This window comes from Manis javanica, chromosome 17, assembly GCF_040802235.1.
Source record: "Manis javanica isolate MJ-LG chromosome 17, MJ_LKY, whole genome shotgun sequence".
NCBI lineage: Eukaryota > Metazoa > Chordata > Mammalia > Pholidota > Manidae > Manis > Manis javanica.
Window position 1 is genome coordinate 18,889,363 of NC_133172.1, and position 20,441 is coordinate 18,909,803.

Below are 20,441 nucleotides of genomic sequence, written 5' to 3' on the forward strand. Positions count from 1 at the left end.
GGTGTGGAGGGCTTTGAGCACATGATGGCATTTCTGTACTGTCTGGCATTGTTCACATCAGTGGCTTTTTTAAATTACCAACTGTTTACAGTGTGAACAGCGTGTCACCCCGATAGGCCCTCCAGCTCTAGCTCAGCTCAGCGGTGTGAGTCGAGGGCTTGTCTACACCAGCCCACCCACGTACACCTTACCATCTTGTGTATCAAGTGGAAGTTCTTTTTGTGAGCCTGGAATGCCTTATTAAACAGAACCTTCTCCTGGGAGGTCCAGACGTCTGAACCTATCAGAGAAACAGGAGGGAAAAGGACAGTTCTGCGGCCACAGCCATGGGGGAAATGCAGCCTGCCCTTTTTAAATCTGTCGTTACCGAGTACCAAGTATGTGCCAAGAATTCTGTTTTGTCTCATACAATCCTTAGAAAAACCTTAGCAGGTTGGGACCAATACTATCCCCACGTTACAGATGCAGTAACAAGGCTTCCATTGGTTAACAGACTTGCCAACGGGAGGCAGGGACCCCCAGTTGCCTGAATCCCAGGTTGGGGTGCTCAGCCACTGAATCTGAGCCCGCCTTCACCTCTCCCTGGCCAAGGGATCCCCTTCCTGGCTGGGCACAGCCCCTGAGGGAACCACTGTACTGGAAGGGGGAAGGGAGGACCCAGCCAGGAGAGACAGGCACCCACTGAGATCCCCCGGAGAGGAAAGGCCCTTCTGGAAAGGCAGGAGAAGGAGGGCCCCAAGAGCACACCCAGGGGCACAAACAGAGCCTGCCGCCGAGACCGACTGGCTCCCGGGAAGTAGCCGGGCACAGCCACTCCCGCAGCCTTGCTCCAGTACCTGTGTAGTGGTAGTCGGCCAGCGGGTGAGTTGGCAGCTTCTGGGGTCCTCCGTGTATCAGGGTGTCTAGGGCCACCTGGAGCAGGAAGGAAAGCGGGCTACTTTCTGAGGGAGGGAAGGTGAGGTGGAGGCCTGCCTTCATCCTTACATTGAGAAACACAGGCCTCCCTAAAGCCTCCCTCACTCCAGGGCTACTCAGCGCGTAGTGGGGCCGTGGACTGGCCACAGCCTGCAAACTGCATGTGGACGTACCGGCTCTGTCACTACTCATACTGAGTGCAGCTGGGGTTTTTCTAATAGTAGGGTTTTCTTGACGAATGAAGCAGTGTGCAGATTTACTCTTGTGCCAGCTCCTTCCTTCGTGAAGGACTGGCATTTGTAGGAGCCCTGGCTGTGCCAGTTTATTTTCTTCATAGAACTAATCACTAACAACTTTTAAAAACAGATTTCCCTTTGACTGTCCTAAAATTAAAATGCAAGCCCCATGGAGAAGGATTTTGTCTCACTCAACAGTGTCAACCCGATTGGGACTGGCCACGGAACCTGCAGGGCCCAGTGCAAAATGAAATTGCAGGCTTTTTGAAAATTTGTTAATTTCAAAAATGGTGGAAGCAGAGCATTAGACCAAGGGGGGCCCCAAAGCCAGCCCTGCCCCAGGGCCACAACACTCATGAGGGAAACACACATGTGCTGGTTACTCTGCTGAGCACCCACTATGTGGCAGCCACTGCCTTGCAACTTGAAGAAAAGTACAGTTGCCAATACTGACTCCTGGGGCCCTACCTTGGGTGACATGACCCCCCTTTCCGCTACTCAGAGTTGGAATTTTTACTTTCTAAACTTCAGGATTGTGAAGTGGGTCCTTGGAGGAAGCAGATATTGTTGTTGCATCAGGAGTTTTCGTACTTGGGATTTTAATCAAAAAGGTAAAGCTCCATCGATAAACCAGATCAGTGCAGGACCTGTCAGTCTACTCGGCTCCTCTCCCCCTGCCCCTGGGATCTCGGAGGAACCTGGTGCTCTGCTGCTGCCCCAGGTAAATAACTGACTAACTGGGCCCCATCTGCACATTTGCCCTACAACTGACAACAACATCAACCCCACAGCCACTGGGGAGAAGGATGGTTGGTCTTTCTTTAGTTTTCATGAGCCACAAAGCCCACAGAGGGCACATTACATGCACCAGATCCCCAGCCTCAGGAGAGCAGGGGCTTCCCAGGGACCCGCCAAGCCCGCCCCTGCCTCCAGCTCACCGGGACATCGCCCTGGGCCTCGTGCAGGCAGTGCAGAGCGAGTTCCAGGTTGGTGCCCCCTCCTGGCATTGCGCTGGTGGCCATCTTGCAGAGCTCAGTCACTGTGCACAGCAAACGTCCCCAGAAGAGTGTGAGAGAGGGAGACACAGGGAGTCAGTGAATGCCGAGAGGAGACGTCCCCAAAAGCACAGAGAGGGGCTCCTTGTCCCTGTCTCCCTCACAGCTCCCTGAAAAGCAGGCAAAGGGAAGGACAGGGAGGAAGGGCAGAAACACTGCTCCTGGCACCTGCTCAGGATGGCCTGGCTGGTTACTGCATGAGGAGAATGGGGGGTGGGAGGAGACGTCCTGGTCCCACAGCCTGCTACCCCACCCAGGGATACTGCTTCTTGGTCCAGGTGAGAACTGGAAGGAGGAACACCTTAGAGATGAGGGAAGGAGGGGTACCCTTGGGAATTTGGCCCCATGTTTCAGCCACCTCTATCCTGCGTTTCTGGATTGCCCATCACATCGTCCGATGGCTTCCAGACCAGAGAAGCTCCTTGTTCACCGGTCTCGGCTGGGGGGCGCTCCTGGAGCTCCGGGATCTCGGCCTGAAACTCGCGTCCTATCCTGATGTGTCTGAAATGAGGCCACACACGAGACATACACATGTGACGAAGATGGGAAATAAGACGGAGATGTGTGACATGCCCTGCTCTCAGGCAACAACCCTGCTCTGTCGAAACCTCTATCATCTCCCAGATGCATCTGGGGAGTATTTGTAACCCCTGACAGACATGGACAAGTGTTCTAGATACCGTCCAGCTACACCCCCCTTCCTCCAATTTTCTTTATCACCAGGCTTATGGCCTCAGACTCTTGGGGTCCAGGACAGGGGAGGTGTATGCTAATGCCTGGCATGCTTCTACATCCATGGCCACATCCCTCTAGTCACATTCCATGGATACTCAAGTCTCACACGTGCCATCACCAATTTTACCTAGAACCTCAGGGGCCTGGGCACTTGTTGCAGTGTGCCCAAATATGGGCTGCCCAGATAGAAGGAATATTGGAGGACCTTCCCACATACACCCAGAGAAATCTACCACTTCTCTCCCACAGAGAAGCTAACCCCCTTGTGAGGAAGGACCTCTGGGGGAACACAAGGAGGGTAAAAATATCCCCAATTTGGAAGAACCCCCAGGTTCTAAGTCTGTTCCAACTCACGGTCTAATGCTGGGCTTGTTGTCATCCTCGATTGCACAGATGCCAGAAGAGTCATCCACTTGATCTAGAAAACATGCAACAGAAAGCTTCAAGAACACTGACTGGAAGTGACGCAGGGGCCCCTTCTGTCTGCCTTTGTAGAGCAGCTGAAAGTAGGGTTTCTCAGCTTGCAAGGTTGGGAGGTGTAGCCAGAGACACAGGGAGTCCATCTCCTCCCAGCTCTCATGCCTAAAGAACTAAAGGAAGGTACAATGAAAAAAGCTCATCAAAGAGAGAATACTATTAAGAGGTAGAAATTGTGTTTTTATTAAAGAACCAATGGAAATCTTGGAGTTAAGAACAATAACCAAAATGTAGGTTTGAGCTGGCAGAAGTAACCAGCAGCCAACTTAAAGCTAGATCCATGGAGATTATGGATTTTGAAGAACACAGAGAAAAATAAATGAATGAAGGACAACAAAGAGCCTCAGAGAAATGTGGGGCATCAATAAGTGCAGCAACACGTGTAATGGAAATATGAGGAGTAGAGAAAGGAACAGAAAAATATTTAAAGTATTTAATGGCAGAAAATAGCCAAAATGTGATTAAACAACAATACACACATCCAAGAAACCCTATAATCTCCAAGTAGCATAAACACAAAGAGCTCTCCATCTGGGTATATCATAGGCAAAATACTGAAAGCCAAAGATAAAGATCTTGAAAGCAAAAAGAGAAAAATAACGTGATATACATGCACACTATAGTAAGATTAACAGCTGACTTTTCATCGGACATGATAGCAGTTGGAAGGCAGTGGGACAACATGATCTCATTGCTGGAAGTAAAAACTCAACCAAGAATCTTACCTCCAGCAAATTACCTTTCAAAAATGAAGGTGAAGAAAGACATCCTTAGGTAAATAAAAACTGAGGAAACTTGTTGCTAGCAGACATGTCTTACAAGGAACATTAAAGGGAGAGAATTATTCAGCCATGAAAAGAAATGAAGTTCTGATATACACAACATGGGTGAAACCCTAAGTTTTCACGCTAACTGGAAGAAAACACAAAGAAGCACACATTGTATGATTCCCACTTATATGAAATGTCCAGAAGAGCAGAGCCTACAGGACAGAAAGTAGATTTGTGGTTACCTACGGCTGGGGAATGGGTCGGGAGGGGAGGGACAAGAGTGACTGCTGAGTACAGGGCTCCCTTGGGACATGATGAAAATATCAGAAAGTTGGCAAAGCTCTGAGAATATACCAACCACCACTGTATTGTGTATTTTAAGGGGATGAATTGTATGACATGTGAATTACACCTCCACAATAAAAAAAATACTACAGGAAGTTCTTCAGACTGAAAGAGAAAATGACATGAGATAGTAATCTGAATCCAAACAAAAAAAAAAACACTGGTAAATGTACTTATATAGGTAATTATTAAAGTCAGTGTAATTGCATATTTTTTCTTTTCTCAATTGACCTAAAAAGTAATTGCATAAAACACTACTGTTGTCCGGCCTGTAATTTATAAACATATATATGACAACAATAGCACAACAAAGGGGAGATGCATTGGAGTAAAGAAATAGCCCTCCATACAGTAACTCAAATCCACAGGAATAAATGAAGAGATGAGAAATAGTTACTAAAAATGTTATATAACAAACTGTATAAATAATGCTTGCATTCCCTTATTCTCTCAGTTTTTGTTACATAAAACAAAATTGTATAAGAATTGATGCATTTCTGGGTTTATACACACACACACTCACATACACATACACATACATATATAAAGTACATATACGAATAATTAGAGTAAGAGGGTTCGGAGAAATAGAGCTGTATAGTAGAAATGTTTCCGTATTTCACGTTAAGTGACGGGAAGGACAGTGAGGAAGGGCAGAAACCCTGCTCCTGGCACCTGCTCAGGATGACCTGGCCGATTACTGCATGAGGAGAATGGGGGGCGGGAGGAGACGTCCTGGTCCCACAGCCTGCTACCACACCCAGCGATACTGCTTCATGGTCCAGGTGAGAACTGGGAGGAGGAACTCCTTGGAGATGAGGGAAGGGGGGGTACCCTTGGGAATTTGGCCCCCATGTCTCAGCCACCTCTATCCTGTGTTTCTGGATGGCCCATCACATCGTCCGATGGCTTCCAGACCAGAGAAGCTCCATGTTCAACGGTCTCGGCCGGAGGGCGCTCCTGGAGCTCTGGGATCTCGACCTGAAACTTCTTTCCTATCCTGATGCGTCTGAAATGAGGCCACACACGAGACATACACATGTGACTAAGATGGGAAATAAGATGGAGATGTGTGATGTGCCCTGCTCTCAGGCCACAGCCCTGCTCTGTGGAAACCTCTGTCATCTCCCAGATGCATCTGCTGAGTATTCGTCACCCCGGACAGACATGGACAAGTGTTCTAGATACTGTCCAGCTACACCCCCTTCCTCCAGTTTTCTTTATCACCAGGTTTCTCCCTCAGGTACCCCTCTAGGGGTCCAGGACAGGGGAGGTGTATGCTGATGCCTGGCATGCTTCTACATCCATGGCCACATCCCTCTACTCACATTCCATGGATACTCAAGCCTCACATGTGCCATCATCAATTCTACCTAAAACCCCAGGGCCCTGGGCATTTGTCCCCGTGGGCTCAACTATGGGATGCTCAGAAAGAAGGAATATTGGAGGAACTACCCACATACACCCAGAGAAATCTACCACTTCTCTCCCAGAGAGGAAGGAGCTCTGGGGGAACACAAGGAGGGTAAAAATATCCCCACTTTGGTAGGACCCCCAGGTTCCAAGTCTGCTCTAACTCACATTCGAATGCGGGGCTTGGTGTCATCCTTGATAACATGGCTGCCAGAAGAGTCATCCACATGATCTAGAAAACATGCAACAGAAAGCTTCAAGAACACTTAGTGGAAGGGATGCAGGGTCCCCTTCTACCTGCTTTTGTAGAGCAGCTGAAAGTAGGGTTTCCAAGCTTGCAAGGTCGGGAGCTCCCTCAGAACACTAACAATAGAACTACCATATGACCCAGCAGCCACACTTGTCGGTATTGAAACAAAAGGATGGAAATCAGGCTCTCAAAGAGACACCTGCAATCCCACGTTCACTGCAACATGATTCGCAATACCTAAGATGTGGAAACAACCAAGATGACCATCGACATATGAATGCCTAAAGAATATGTGGTTTATACATACAATGGAATCCTACTTAGCATTGAAAAAAGGAAATTTTGCAATATGCAACAACATGGATGAACCTCTTTAGAATATTAAATGAAATAAGCCAGTCACAGAAAGAGAAATACTGCATGACTGCACTTAACATGTAGTATGTAAAATAGTCAAATCCATATAACCAAAGGGTGGAATGGTGGTGGCCAGGGTTAGGGTCGTCGGAAATGGGTAATTACTAACCAAGGAATGTAAAGTATCAGTTTAGCAAGATGAATGAACTCTAGAGATCTGATGTACAGCACTGCCAACAGTACTACATTGAACACTTAAAAGATTTGTTAGAGTGTAGGTCTATGTTCACTCTTCTGGTCACAACAAAAATTGTTAAAAACATCATGTGGAAGAGGACTAGGACTTCTGAAAATACAAAGAGTAAAGCAACAAATTAAGAGGTAAAAATTATTTTAAAAGCAGTTAAAGTCTTTAGAAGTTATCCTAAAGGTATCCAGCATTTTAAGACATATTCATTCAGGACAATTGAGTAAATGTGGGTAAGAATAGTGAGTTTGCGGCATCTGAGCCATGACTTGTTCCCTTACCTACCAACCCCATGCACTGTGTATCAGGAGCTCTACTTGGAGTGCTCTACTCAAGGGAGGTGCAGCCAGGGACACAGGGGGTCCCTCTCCTCCCAGCTCTCAAGCCTAAAGAGCTAAAGGAAGGTATAATGAAAAATGCTCATCACAGAGAAAATACTATTCAGAGGTAGAAATTGCTTTTTTTTTCAGAATCAAATGGAAATCTTGGAGTTAAGAACAATAACCAAAATGTAGATTTGAGCTGGCAGAAGTAACCAGCAGCCAACTTAAAGCTAGATCCATGGAGATTATGGATTTTGAAGAACACAGAGAAAAATAAATGAATGAAGGAAAATGAAGAGCCTCAGAGAAATGTGGGGCATCAATAAGTGCAGCAACACGTGTAATGGGAATACAAGGAGGAGTGGAGAAAGGAACAGAAAAATATTTAAAGTATTTAATGGCGGAAAATGTGCAAAATGTGATGAAAAAACAATACATACATCCAAGAAACTCTATAAACTCCAAGTAGCATAAACACAAAGAGCTCTTCATCTGGGCACATCCTAGGCAAAATACTGAAAGACAATGAGAAAGACCTTGAAATCAAAAAGAGTAAAATGACATGATATAGATGTACACCCCAGTAAGATTAACAGCTGACTTCTCATTGAAAATGATAGCAGTTGGAAGGCAGTGGGACAACATCATCTCATTGCTGGAAGTAAAAACTGTCAACCAAGAATCTTATATCCAGTAAATTACCTTTCAAAAATGAAGGTGAAAAAAGACATCCTTAGGTCAATAAAAACCAAGGAAACTTGTTGCTAGCAGACCTGTCTTATAAGGAATATTAAAGGTAGAGAATTATTCAGCCATGCATGAAAGGAAATGAAGTTCTGATATACACAACATGGATGAAACCCTAAGTTTTTATGCTAACTGAAAGAAGATACAAAGAAGCACACATCGTATGATTTCCACTTATATGAAATGTCCACAAGAGCCGAGCCTACAGGACAGAACGTAGATTCGTGGTTACCTACGGCTGGGGACCGGGTCGGGAGGGGAAGGACAAGAGTGACTGCTGAGTACAGGGCTTCTTTGGGACATGATGAAAATATCTGGAAATTGATGGTAGCAACAGTTGCACAGCTCTGAGAATGTACCAACCACCGATGTATTGTGTACTTTAAAGGGATGAATTGTATGACATGTGAATTACACCTCCACAATGAAAATAAATACTACAGGAAGTTTCAGACTGAAAGAAAAAAAATACATTAGATAGTAACCTGAATCCAAACAAATACAAAACACTGGTAAATCTACTTATGTAGGTAATTATAAAAGGCAGTATCATTGCATATTTTTTCTTTTCTTGACTGTTAAAGTAAGTGCATGAAACATTAGTGTTATAGGCCTGTAATTTATAAACATATATATGACAACAACAGCACAACAGAGGGGAGATGCATTGGAGTAGAGAAATAACACTCCATACCGTAACTCCAATCCACAGAAATAAATAAATGAAGAGATGAGAAACGGTAACTAAAAATGTTACATAAGAAATTGTATAAATGATGCTTGCTTTCCTTTATTCTCTCAGTTTTTGTTACATAATACAAAATAGTATAATGTAAGACCTAAACAATGTATTGCTGGATTTATATGTATATATACACACACATACAGAAAATGAAATATATATATAAAGTATTTATATACATAATAAGAGAAAAAGGGTCAGGAGAAATAGAGCTGTATAGGAGTAATGTTTCTATATTTCACTGTAAGTTATTATACATCTGAACAGATTCTGATAACGTTAAGATGTAGTTTTAAGTCCTAGAGCAACCACTAAGGAATGACTAAGAAAAAAAATGAAAAACTAAAGGAATTAAAAGGTTACAGTAGAAAACACTTAATACAAAAGAAAGCCAGAAGAGAGGAACAGAAGGAGAAAAAGGCAAGGTACATACAATCAAAAGCATAATGGCAAATGTGAACCTCCCTATAACAATGTAACATTAAGTGACACTGGATTGAATAAACCAATTAAAATGCAGAGTTCGTCAGATTAGATAAAAAAATGTATGATCCAACTAATATAATCTATAGAAGACATGGTTTATTTAAAAAAAAACACAAGCAGGTTGAAAATACAAGTACAGAAAATATATACCAAGTAAACAACCATAAAAGAGGCAGAATGGTACTAATGTTAGGCTAATTAGGCTTTAAAAAAAACTAGAGATAATGATAAAATTATTGCAGTGATGATAAAGAACATTGTAGTCACTTCATGGAAAAAACAATCACACCATCAGGAAGATATGACAATTATAAGCATATATGCACCTAAAAACATAGTCCAAAAATACATGAAGCAGAAACTGACACAATTGAGTATGAAATAAACAATTCAAAACAATAGTTGGAGATTTCAGTACTTGCAGTAATGGATAGGACAACCACACAGAATAAAACAAGACAGAAACATTTTTGGTGCATTCCACCCAACATCAGTAGAATATATTCTTAAGCGCATATGGGATATTCTTCAGGACAGAACATATTCTAGCCATAAAACATGTCTCAATACATTTAAAAGGAACAACTTAATACAAAGCATGTTCTCTGACTACAATACAATTACATTATAAATCAATAAAAGGAGACAATTTGGAAAATTCACAAATATGTGGAAATAAAACAACACACTCCTCAATAATCTGTGTATTTAAGAAGAAATCAAAAGAGAAATTAGGGAATACTTTGAGATAAATGGAAAGAAGAATATAACATACTAAAACTTAGGGAATGTGGCTAAAGCAATGTTCTGAGGGAACGTATAGTTGTAACTGTATTAAAAACTAAGAAAAATCTAAAATCACTATGGTCAGTTGATTTTCCACAAAGGTGCCAGACCAGCTCAATGGGGGGAAGAATAATCTCTTTAACAAACAGTGCTGGAACAACTGATATCCACATGCTAAGGAATGAATTTAGACTCCGACCTCACATAATATATAAAAGTTAACTTAAAATCGATCAAAGACCTAAATGTAAGAGCTAAAATTATAAAACTCTTTGAAGAGAAAGGAGTAAAAGTCAGCATAATTGCATATTTCTTCTCTTTTCTTAACTGACTTAAAAGAAGCAATTGTGACTTTTAGTCAGGCAAAACTGCAGATACAACACCAAAAGCACAAGTGACAAAAAATAAAAACTCTTGTACCGCAAATACCATAAATAAAATGAAAAGATAAGACATGAAACAGGAGAGAATTTCCAAATCATGTATCTCATAAGGGGCTTGCATCCACAATATGTAAGGAGCTCTTACAACTCTGTAATACAAAGATAATAACTCAATTTTAAAAAGGGGCAAAGGATCTAAACAGACATTTCTTCTGAGAAAATACACAAATGGACAATAAGCACATCGGAAGATATCAACATCATTACCATAGGAGAAATGCACATGAAAACCACAATAAGATATTTTATGCCCACTAGGAGAGTTATAATTTATAAAGAATCACTAACAAGGATGTGGAAAATTGGAACTTGCATGCAATGTGTATCGAAATTTATTCCCATGGCTCAGCCATTTTGGAAAACAGTCTGGCATTAAACCATTAAACATAGTTACCCTATGACCCAGCAATTCCACTCCTAGGCATAAACTCAAGAGAAATGAAAGCCTTTGTCCAACAAAAACTTGTATGTGAATGTTCATAACAGCATTATTCATGATAATTAAAAGATGGAAACAGCCCAAATACTCATCAGGTATAAATGGTTAAATTTTGTGTATCCACACAATGGAATATTATTCAGCCATAAAAAGGATTGAAGCACTGTATATGCTGTAACATGGATGAACTTTGAAAACATATGCTAAATGAACAAACTAAACGCCAAATGTCACATACTGTATGATTCCAATTACATGCAATGTCCAGAGTAGGTGCGTCCATGATGATTAGAGATGATCAGTGGTTGCCCAGGGCTGGGGAGATGGGGGCTGTGAGGGCTGTGTGACTGCAAATGTACAGTGCTGCTTCTGGGGTGATGAAATTGCTCTAAAATTACATGGTGCGATGGATGCACAAGTCTATGAATTTACTAAAAAACACTGTATTTTAAATGGGTGATTCATATGGTATGTGAATTATGTACCAATAAAACTGCTAACAAAATTATTCAAGAGGACGGGCAGAAGGGTGGTCAGGCTACATGGCCTCCATATTTTCCTTCTGCCTGTAAAATTCTCAGCACCTAGAAGGCTGCTGGTTCCACATCGTCCTGGGATACCTCTGAGCAGCCATGGGACCCCCAGGACAGACACAGCCGAAGGCCAGAGAGAACCCCTGGATCAAATGCTACATGTCGAGTTGCATCTGCCCATAGCAGGCCTGCCGTGTGATGGTCAGAGATGACAGGCCTGAGCCTCACTCACCAAGCTTGCTGCCGATGACTCTGTCAGAATCATCCTGAGTGGACATGGAACAGTGTTTAAATACAGCCCAGACCCCTCCCGGATGGGGCTCAGCACCAGGGGCGGCATATCGGGAGAGCACTGGAACAATCCCTGCAGGGAGTGGTCCACCAGGAGCACCGGAGACCACAGGCAGCGCTGGTGGCCTCCTTCGGGGCCCGGCTCCCCAAAGGCAGAAGGAGCGGGAGGCAGGAACGATGACTTGGGCCGCAGGCACTTTCTCTGCTTTCTGGGCTGGCTACTCTCCTCCCCGTCTCTGTCTTGTCCCTGGAGAAGAGAATTCAAAGCCACAGGGGGTGACTTGAGGCCACGTGTGCACAGTTCAGTCTTCAAGGGGGCGTGCGTATAGGCAAGGGCACTGCCCATGGAGCCAGAGGGAAATGTAACAGCCAATACCCCTGTCCGAGCCGGCCTCAGCAAGGGAGCCGAGCGGGGCCACCACGCCTGAACCAGACCCCAGACTCTCGGCATGGACGTGTGATGCGGGAAGCTTCCTCATGTGCCCACGCCCCCAGGGAGAGGCCCTGATACAAAGGGTTTCGGAGATGTATGAGGCCAGCGTCAACTTGTTAAAATGACCGGCACTTAGAGACGGGGCCGGAGATACAGCGCAGCAGCACCACAAGATGAAAAATGACTGCAGCTCCATGAGATGGACAAGGGGATCTATGCACCCTGTCGCCCGGCCTGGAGGGGGCTTCTCCAAGTGGGACCCTCCAGTGCAGGCTGCAATGGCTGATCCCGTGAACGTACATCTTTTACCCAACTCCACACAATCTCCCCTCTTTCTACCAGTCTTACTGCTCCTCATCCTCCAGGTCTCAGCTCTAACCCCCTCCAGAAAGTCCTACTTGACCTCCTCAGGCAGGGTCTCTGGGGTCCCCTCAGTCCCTCTGCTCCCCCTCCCAGCCCAGCCCAGTTGAGACCTGTCTGGCATGGGTCCATCTACTCGCCTGGACTGGCAGCCCCAGGACGCCAGGCTGGGGCTGTCCCTGTCACCATGGTGTCCTCAGCACTGCCCCCACAGGGCCGGCATGGAAGGTGGATGAATGAACGCGCAAGACAAGCTGTTCTGGAGAGATTTTTTGTGGCGCTTGGTTTGGGCTCTGCCCATGGCTTCCACTGGCAGGTTGTTCAGGAAGCAGTGGGAAGTGGACCGACCAGTACCCACCTTGGCTATGCTCCCCGGGGTCTGGCTCACTGGGCCCACAGGCTCCGATGCAGGAGTCCCCAGAGGAGCTGTGCTCATGCCGTCGAGGGTTTCCAGGCTCCTGGGGGGCTCTGTGCCTCCACCTCCGGCCTCAGCGCCTGTCTCAGAGGCTTGAAAAACTCCATGCCGGACACCCAAACACCGACAGAGAAGAGATGGTAGCCTACGAGGAACCATAGGCAGGCGGCAGAGGGGACGCTCCAGGATCAAGCGCCAGCCCGTCCCCTGGAGCAGCGCAGCCAGACTCCTGGTCCCTGCCCAGGCTTCCCCAGGAGGACGCCTCCATCCTGAGACAATGACACCCAGCCACTGACTCCCTCCCCCAAAGCCTGTGAGCGCCCTGCGAACACAGAACCTACTGCACGCGCACCTTCACCTGTTGGTCCTGCTTCCTTCGAGGTGACAGCCACTTGTCGCTGTGAAAACAAATATGGCTGGTCAGCCCTTTCTCTGTATAAAACATCTGGCTGCAATTCTTGCAGACATGCGTGCTCCTTGGCTCTGCCCAGTCTGCAGGGCCTCCATTTTGCTGGTTACTGTGGACAGACTCGGCAGGAGGGAAGAACGGGGGAAGGGGACTCCACCCGTTTTTTTTCTTTTTTTGCTTTCAAGTCTGATCCACTGACAACTCTCTATGAATCCCCAGAAATGCAGACGATACCCCCTTCCTTCATGGCCTGGCGGGCACCTCTTCAGGGATGAAGCTTTCAGAGCTCACTCGCCCAAGGCCAGCACATAAAAGCCCCCAGAGGACTCCCGAGGGGTTGAGCCCTCAGGCCCGGCAGGGAGGGGCTTCTGAACTTACCATCCACCTGCCGTGCTCTCCTCGTTCACTGGATCGGGGAGCCGGTAGGTATTTCCATTCTGAAGATGAAAATACATTTGAGCCAACATATAAAAAATGAGGCATATGCAAGAACTAAAACTACAAAGTGCCAAGAAGAAAACACAGGTGTGACTCCGTGACCTTGGATTAGGCCATGCTTTCTTGGATGACACAGAAAAAGAACAAACTGGACTTATCACAACTGAAAACTTCTCTGCATCAAGGGACACCATCAAGACAGTAAGATCCCACAGAATGGGAGAGTCATTACACGTTATACGTCTCATAAGGGCCTTGTATGTACAGCTCAACAAAACTCAAATAACCCAGTTCAAAAATGCGCAAAGGATATGAACAGACACCAAACCGAAGACATATGAATGGCCGATAAGCACATGAAAAGATGCTCAGCACCACCAGCCATTAGAGCCTCGTGAGTCAGACCATGATGAGGTAGCACCTCACATCCATTAGAATGGCTATGGTTAAAAAAACATAATTGGGCAATAGCAAGTGCTGATGAGGCTGTGGAGAAATCGGAGCCCTCGTCCCCCAAGGATGGGGATGTGAAATGACGTAACTGCTTTGAAAAAGCCGGGCAGCTTCTCAGACGGTTAAACACAGAGCTACCCCATGAACTAATAATTCCACTCCTAGGTAATTTTTGAGAGAAATGAAAATGTATGCCCCACAAAAACTTGTACAAATGCTCACAGAAGCACTATTCACGATAGCCAAGTGGAAAGAACCCAAGTGGCGATCAACTGATGAATAAATAAACAAAATGTGATGTATCCACACAATGCAGTATTACTCAGCCATAAAAAGGAGCGAAGCCCGGCATATGCTACAACATGAACTTTGAAAACATTATGCTGAGTGGAAGAAGGCAGACATGAAAGGCCACAGTGTATGATTTCTATTATATGAGATGTCCAGAGTAGGCAAATCCATAGAGACAGAGGTAGATTCATGGTGCCAGGGACTGGGAGGTTATGGGGAGTCCTGGGGGGACAACTAAGGGTGTGGGGTTAATTTCTGGCGTGATGAAAATGTTCTGGAAAAAGTGGTAATGGTGCACAACCTTCTTGAGTATATTAAAAGTCACCAGATGGTGTGATTTAAAATGGTTAGATGGCACACGAATATTAAAGCTGTTTAAAAAAAAAAGGATGCAGCTTTTGGGTGCTAAACCTGAGCACGTCGCAAAGAGAAGCAGCTGACCGCCTGGCGCCCAGGTCCTCATGGCCACCAGCTGGCAAGGAACCAGGCTAGTGCTGCACAAGTGCTGACACATGTGGGCACCCATGCCCCACAGCCAGAGATGGCATCTCATGCAGGAATACTGAGGGGGAAGGAACTCTACCTTTCTATCCTCTGGAGAATTTGAGGGGCAAACCCAGAAGGAAGAGATGGGCAAAAGGAGGGCAAGCAGAAAAAACTCAGTGAGGAAAGGTGACACAGGGCGTCCCAGTGACACTGCAAAGCCTTCATCCTGGCTTTTCTGTGGGGGAAGTTGGTGGGGGGGGCACGATCTCCCTGAACCTTCACTTCCCTCTGTAAAACTGCGTCTGAGGACGCACGGGCACTAAGTAAAATGCCTGGACAACTCAAATTCGGAAGAAAGTGATGAGTGAGACTCTCATCTCACAGCATAAAGTCAGGTACTTGGATCCTGTTGGATATTGTCAGCTTGGACTTTGAGTCCTGTGGGGGGTCCACCGAAGGCCCAGCCTCCTGCCTGCTCTCCAGGGTGGGCGGCAGCTGGGGTGGCCGCTCCGACTCAGCTGGGTGTGGACCACCATCCTCTGCTACCCTGCAGTGAACGGCTGTGAACCCAGCGGCGGGCTCCTTCCACAGGGGATGACACTCCTTGGCAACATCAGTGCCCAGGGTCCCTGGGGCCGCTGGGGTGCAGGTGTAGGGCCCCAGTGAGGGTGGGGAGGGACAGGCTGTGTTTTTCCCTTCCCCATCATATGAGGGCCCAGCCAGGACCGGGCCGAGAGAAGAGATCTCCTGGTGGACTGTGCTGCTTACAATAGAGCACAGAGGCTCTCGGTTGGGCAAAAGGGGGCCCGGGGTCCTGGCTTCTGGAGGCACCAGGGACCGCAGGCCATGAGCAGGCTGGCTGGCCACCTTGTGGGCAGGAGAGGAGGCCCCACAGGCTTCTTCATTGGCGGGGGCCTCCTTCAGGATGCACAAGCCGTGCTGGACCTCGTCGTGCCGGCGCAGGGAGCGGTCATCACAGTAGCTCTTGCTGCAGCCCTGCTCCATGCACACAAAGGGCTTGTTCTTCTGGTGGGTGAGCATGTGCCTCGTCCTGGAGTCACACACGAGAAGGGAGTCAGAGGTCACTGGGGCTCAGCCTCCCACTGCAGGGTCCCGAGCCTGACTCCCCCCACAGTGCTCCCAAGGGGCAGTGGAGCTGAGAAACACAGTTCAGAACCTGCACTAAGCCCCCAGCTACGGTCAAAGTATCTGGAAGGGGTGCCCCTCTCCCTCACCATTAAGCAAACCCCTTATCTGAGAGAAAAATCAACAGAAGCCAGGCCAGAGTTCCCCAGAATGGGTTCCCCAGGAACACCAGTCCTCCACAGTTGCTCCCTGAGAACTTGGGCTCAGCTGGCAAGTCCGTTGTGACAAAACACCATTTGCTTCTTGGAGGTTCACGGGAGTAAAAGCCACATAGCAGGTAGATAGATAGAGGGTCATCTATTTAACTTGCCATGTCTCTGAAACATAGTTGCCCACAGAACTGTTTTTTGAAATAGCCCCTCTTTGCACCCTTAAGAACCAAAGTTTTACAGAATACATTTTAGGAAAAGCTAATTTCAGGAGGATCCTGCCTTTATCAAAGGAGTCCTTCCCCTACCATAGAATTCCTATAAGGAGACAGCTGCCTGAAAACCCGCACAGGAAAAAATACAATTTACAGATGCACAAACAGAACTTTCTAGAAAACAGCCAAATGTGCCTCCTATAATATAAATGAGTACAAATATGCACAATGATTATGTCATACTCATATCCACATTAATAACTATAAACAGATGAGAAAATCACCCTCTGCACTCCAAGCAGCCCTAGTCTGGACAGTCCTAATAATACTGCACACGGGACATGTCTGATAAATACAAAGCCCTTCCCTAAAGGTCAGCCCCAGCCTCCATCGGAGGAGAGTGGGAGAGACCCAATCTCCAGGTCCCCTGTTAACCGATCTGTGACATGAGCAAATCCCGGCCTTTCCCTGGGGGGCTTGGTGAGAGGATGAGTCGGAAGGTGGGTCAGTCAAAGCCCTGTGGGAAGGCCAGGACCATATAAAATGCAATGGACCCTAGCTCTATCCATGTTGTTGCAAATGGTAGGGATAAGGGGGTGGTGGGAGAAGAAAGGGGGCATTACGATTAGCATGTATAATGTGGGGGACATGGGGTGGGCTATACAGCACAGAGACGACAAGTAGTGATTCTACAGCATCTTACTATGCTGATGGACAGTGACTGTAATGGGGTTTGTGGGGGGGACTTGGTGAAGGGGGGAGACTAGTAAACAATGTTCTTCATGTAATTGTAGATTAATGATAACAACAACAACAAAAAAGCAATGGACTGCTGTCTCCCACTTGCCAGTCTCTTGGTTTGAGAAAGTCTGTCTGTCCTTCCTCACTAGCAGGAAAAGCTTATCATTTACCAGACATTAGGAAGAAAAGGAATTCTGCTCCAGACTCTTTTAATGGGCTTTCTTTTCAAAATCAAGAGTTAAAAATAATAATAATAATGAGTTAAAAAAGACAAGAGTCTCTCATGCCCTGTGGAGTCCAGGTACATGTTCCTCATATAAACATGGGCTGGTTCTCCTCAGGCACCCACCACTGTCTCCAAACATTTCTCTATAAAGTTAACCCGACTCCCTCCATGGCAACATTGCCTCGGGACGTGCCGTCTGCAAATCAAGGCAGTGATTTTCTCATTGGTAGACTTTGGGGGCTTGGAAGGGTGACCTCTTCAGGGCATTGCCAGACCTGTCCCCAGACACGGAGTTCGCATCTAAGCACGGGTCACAGGGACCCAACACTGACAGGGTGTGTTGGGCTCATCTGGGAGGTGATGAGAATGACCTAGGAACATGCCCCCCGACCCCAGGCCCCTACACAGACGTTGGTGACCAGACTCCTACATACAGGTGGTCCTTGCGCTTAAAGGCCTTGCTGCAGATTCCGCAAACGTGTTTCCGTTCCTGGCTGTGCGTGAGGTAGTGCTTGCTCCGGGAGCTGGTGCTGCTGAACACCTTCCCGCAGACGCTGCAGTCCAGAAGCAGCTTCTGAGGCGAAGTGTGATGCTGCTCTTCTTTCCCTGCGCTCCCGGAGGTGGCCCTGCCTCCTTCGTCACCATCTCTAGGCACCTGAAGCATGGCCAGCCTCAGGTCTAAACAAACAGAAGGAGACAGCCCACATTAGAGACACCTGGGGACATGGAAGAGCTCGGCTAAAGCGCTCCCTGACACTTAGAACCACAGCAGACGCGGGAAGAGAGGCCCGGGATCCCTTTCTCCATCTCCAGCACCTTTACCCACAGAGAAAACAAGGCCTAGACTGGGGAGTGGGGAGAGTAAGGACCCTGGCCCGGCCACGCTGCAGGACGGCGCCCAGTCAGAGGCCACACTCAGGACAGTTGTGGCCTGGAAGGCTTCTAAAGACTAGGGTGCTGTGGCTGCAAGGGCTTTATGACACCATTTATCTGGAACTCTGCAGAGGTGGGATCCAAGAATCCAACAGGCCAGCTTGTGGGGAGTGGAGGGGCTCAGCTTTAGGAGCCAGAGTGCTCAGCCTCTGAGCCTGAGACCCAGCGGAGAGACCCAGCAGCAAGGAGCCCGGATGGGGTCTCCAGGCCCGGCCTCTCGTCCCGACCTGCCTCTGGCCGCTGCCTCCTGTGACTTCACCTGCCTGATCTACATTCTCCTCCTGTGGGAAATCACTGTCCCCAGCGGTCAAATGATTCCAACAGTTTAAATGAGGAAAAACAGGACTCCTTCCGGGGCAAGTCCCCAGCCTTGCTGAGTTACTTTTAAAATGCTCATTAAAGCAATTTAATTAAACTAGAAAACAAAGTGTTGTTTCAAAAAATTAGCAAGGACCCTGACAAAGAGGCAAACGAGTCACCGGCCCAGAAAGCCGCCTGCCCTTCCCAGGAGGCCGGGTTCCAGGCGCTCTCCAACTGTGTGCGTCCCTGACGGACAAACCCACTGCTAGGAATACGCTCAAAGAACCAATCCAAGAGAAAACACGTATGTAAGAGGCTGCTCACAGAAACAGTGCAACAGTCTAACCAGCAAGAATATGGCCACCCAATACAATGGAGTAATCGTTACAACGATAACTGAATATTCTACCTTTACATATGAAAGCAAATATACTAAGGTTTAAAATTTTCAAATAGAAATGTCCACTTAATTTCTGCAAAACCATGTCTTTCTGAGTGACTTCACCCATGTTTTAAAAAATCTATGTGTGGGAGCCAGGGTGGGGATTTTTCCTGTTACTCTTCTTCATTTTCTAGGTTTTCTTAAATAAATATGCATTACTTTTCTAACTTAAAAATTAAAATTAATATAAGTATATGCATTTGTGAATTTAAGTTATGTAAGTATTAAAAAAACAAAGAGTTAAAACTTAATGTTCAGTGGACTTTTTTAATAAGGTTAAAAAATGCAATTTAAAATGAATTTGGAAATGTTGAACTAGGTTAATGATTGTAACATTTTTCAGTGGGGCGCATGGATCGGTATGAAAATCTGGTGAAAGCTGCAGTTTCTCTGGCAGCAAAATGCACACATGTGCACACGCTTTTTTTTTTGTATCATCAATCTAAAATTACATGAGGAACATTATGTTTACTAGGCTCCCCCCTTCACCAAGTCCCCCCCACGACCCCCATTACAGTCACCATCCACCAGCGTACTAAGATCCTGTAGAATCACTACCTATCTTCTCTGATATGTGCACATGTTTTAACACTGGCATTTTCATGTTAATTTCTGTGGACGGGGTTGAGAACCCCAATTACTGTACCCACAGGCCTGTCCAGTACCCAGGGCAGCACCACGGATGTCCGAGTTCTAGGAATTTATATTTAGCCACTGTTTCAACACGGGAGCACTGCACCTTGTGTGGAGTGGGGGCCTCGGATGTTTTTCATTTTAGCAAGTCTTCAGGGGGCTTCGTGAGCTGCTTATCCCAACCAGCAGTAATACCTGGTTTGCAGGGCCACTCCAGATGTGGCTTTCCCCGCACGTGGTGTGACTCTCACTCGATCAACCCACCTAAGCATCTTACCTAAGGATATCGTGAAGAGGGCTAAAACAAAAACTGAGTTTATCTTGTGCGGGAAGCCTGAAGGCAAAGCAAAAGGCAACAAGCAAGGTCTCTAATTACTGTCTTAGTTCTCTCTTTGCTGAAGAGAAGACTTAGAACTAAATCAATGGACTGCTGGCATTAACTCAAACAATATCGATAAAAATCTGCGCACTGTCCAGTGCTTTATAACCTACGAGGGGCTTTGACATTCACTTCTTTTGCTTCTGACCGCTGTCACTCTGGGGAAAGCAGAGTGCGTATTATCATCCCCCACTTTGCAGACGAAGACACTGATCCTTAGGAAGAAGAGACAACCAAGGAGCAAATGGACAGGATCCTAGCTCATTCTGCAAACAGGAGAAGAGCTTCTGAGATGTGGCATGGGCAGGAAAGTCTCTCACCAACCGCAAAGGTCTGCCCACTCCACACACAAGATTAGGATATGTCCAAACATCCACATTTCTCAGCATTATTTCCTAGGAT

The 20,441-nt window shown here is 46.5% G+C and overlaps 1 protein-coding gene across 1 annotated transcript in view; it reads right to left on the reverse strand.

The window, feature by feature from the left end:
* Positions 1 to 20,441, reverse strand: part of LOC140846980 (zinc finger protein 541-like) — a 41,666-nt gene that overhangs the window by 7,305 nt on the left and 13,920 nt on the right. The window contains 11 exon segments of the mRNA XM_073225597.1: positions 192 to 280; positions 837 to 912; positions 2,090 to 2,190; positions 2,565 to 2,707; positions 3,296 to 3,359; positions 11,532 to 11,585; positions 11,588 to 11,837; positions 12,742 to 13,138; positions 13,586 to 13,644; positions 15,644 to 15,926; positions 17,787 to 18,030. Coding sequence (XP_073081698.1) covers positions 192 to 280; positions 837 to 912; positions 2,090 to 2,190; positions 2,565 to 2,707; positions 3,296 to 3,359; positions 11,532 to 11,585; positions 11,588 to 11,837; positions 12,742 to 13,138; positions 13,586 to 13,644; positions 15,644 to 15,926; positions 17,787 to 18,030 — 1,760 coding nt within the window.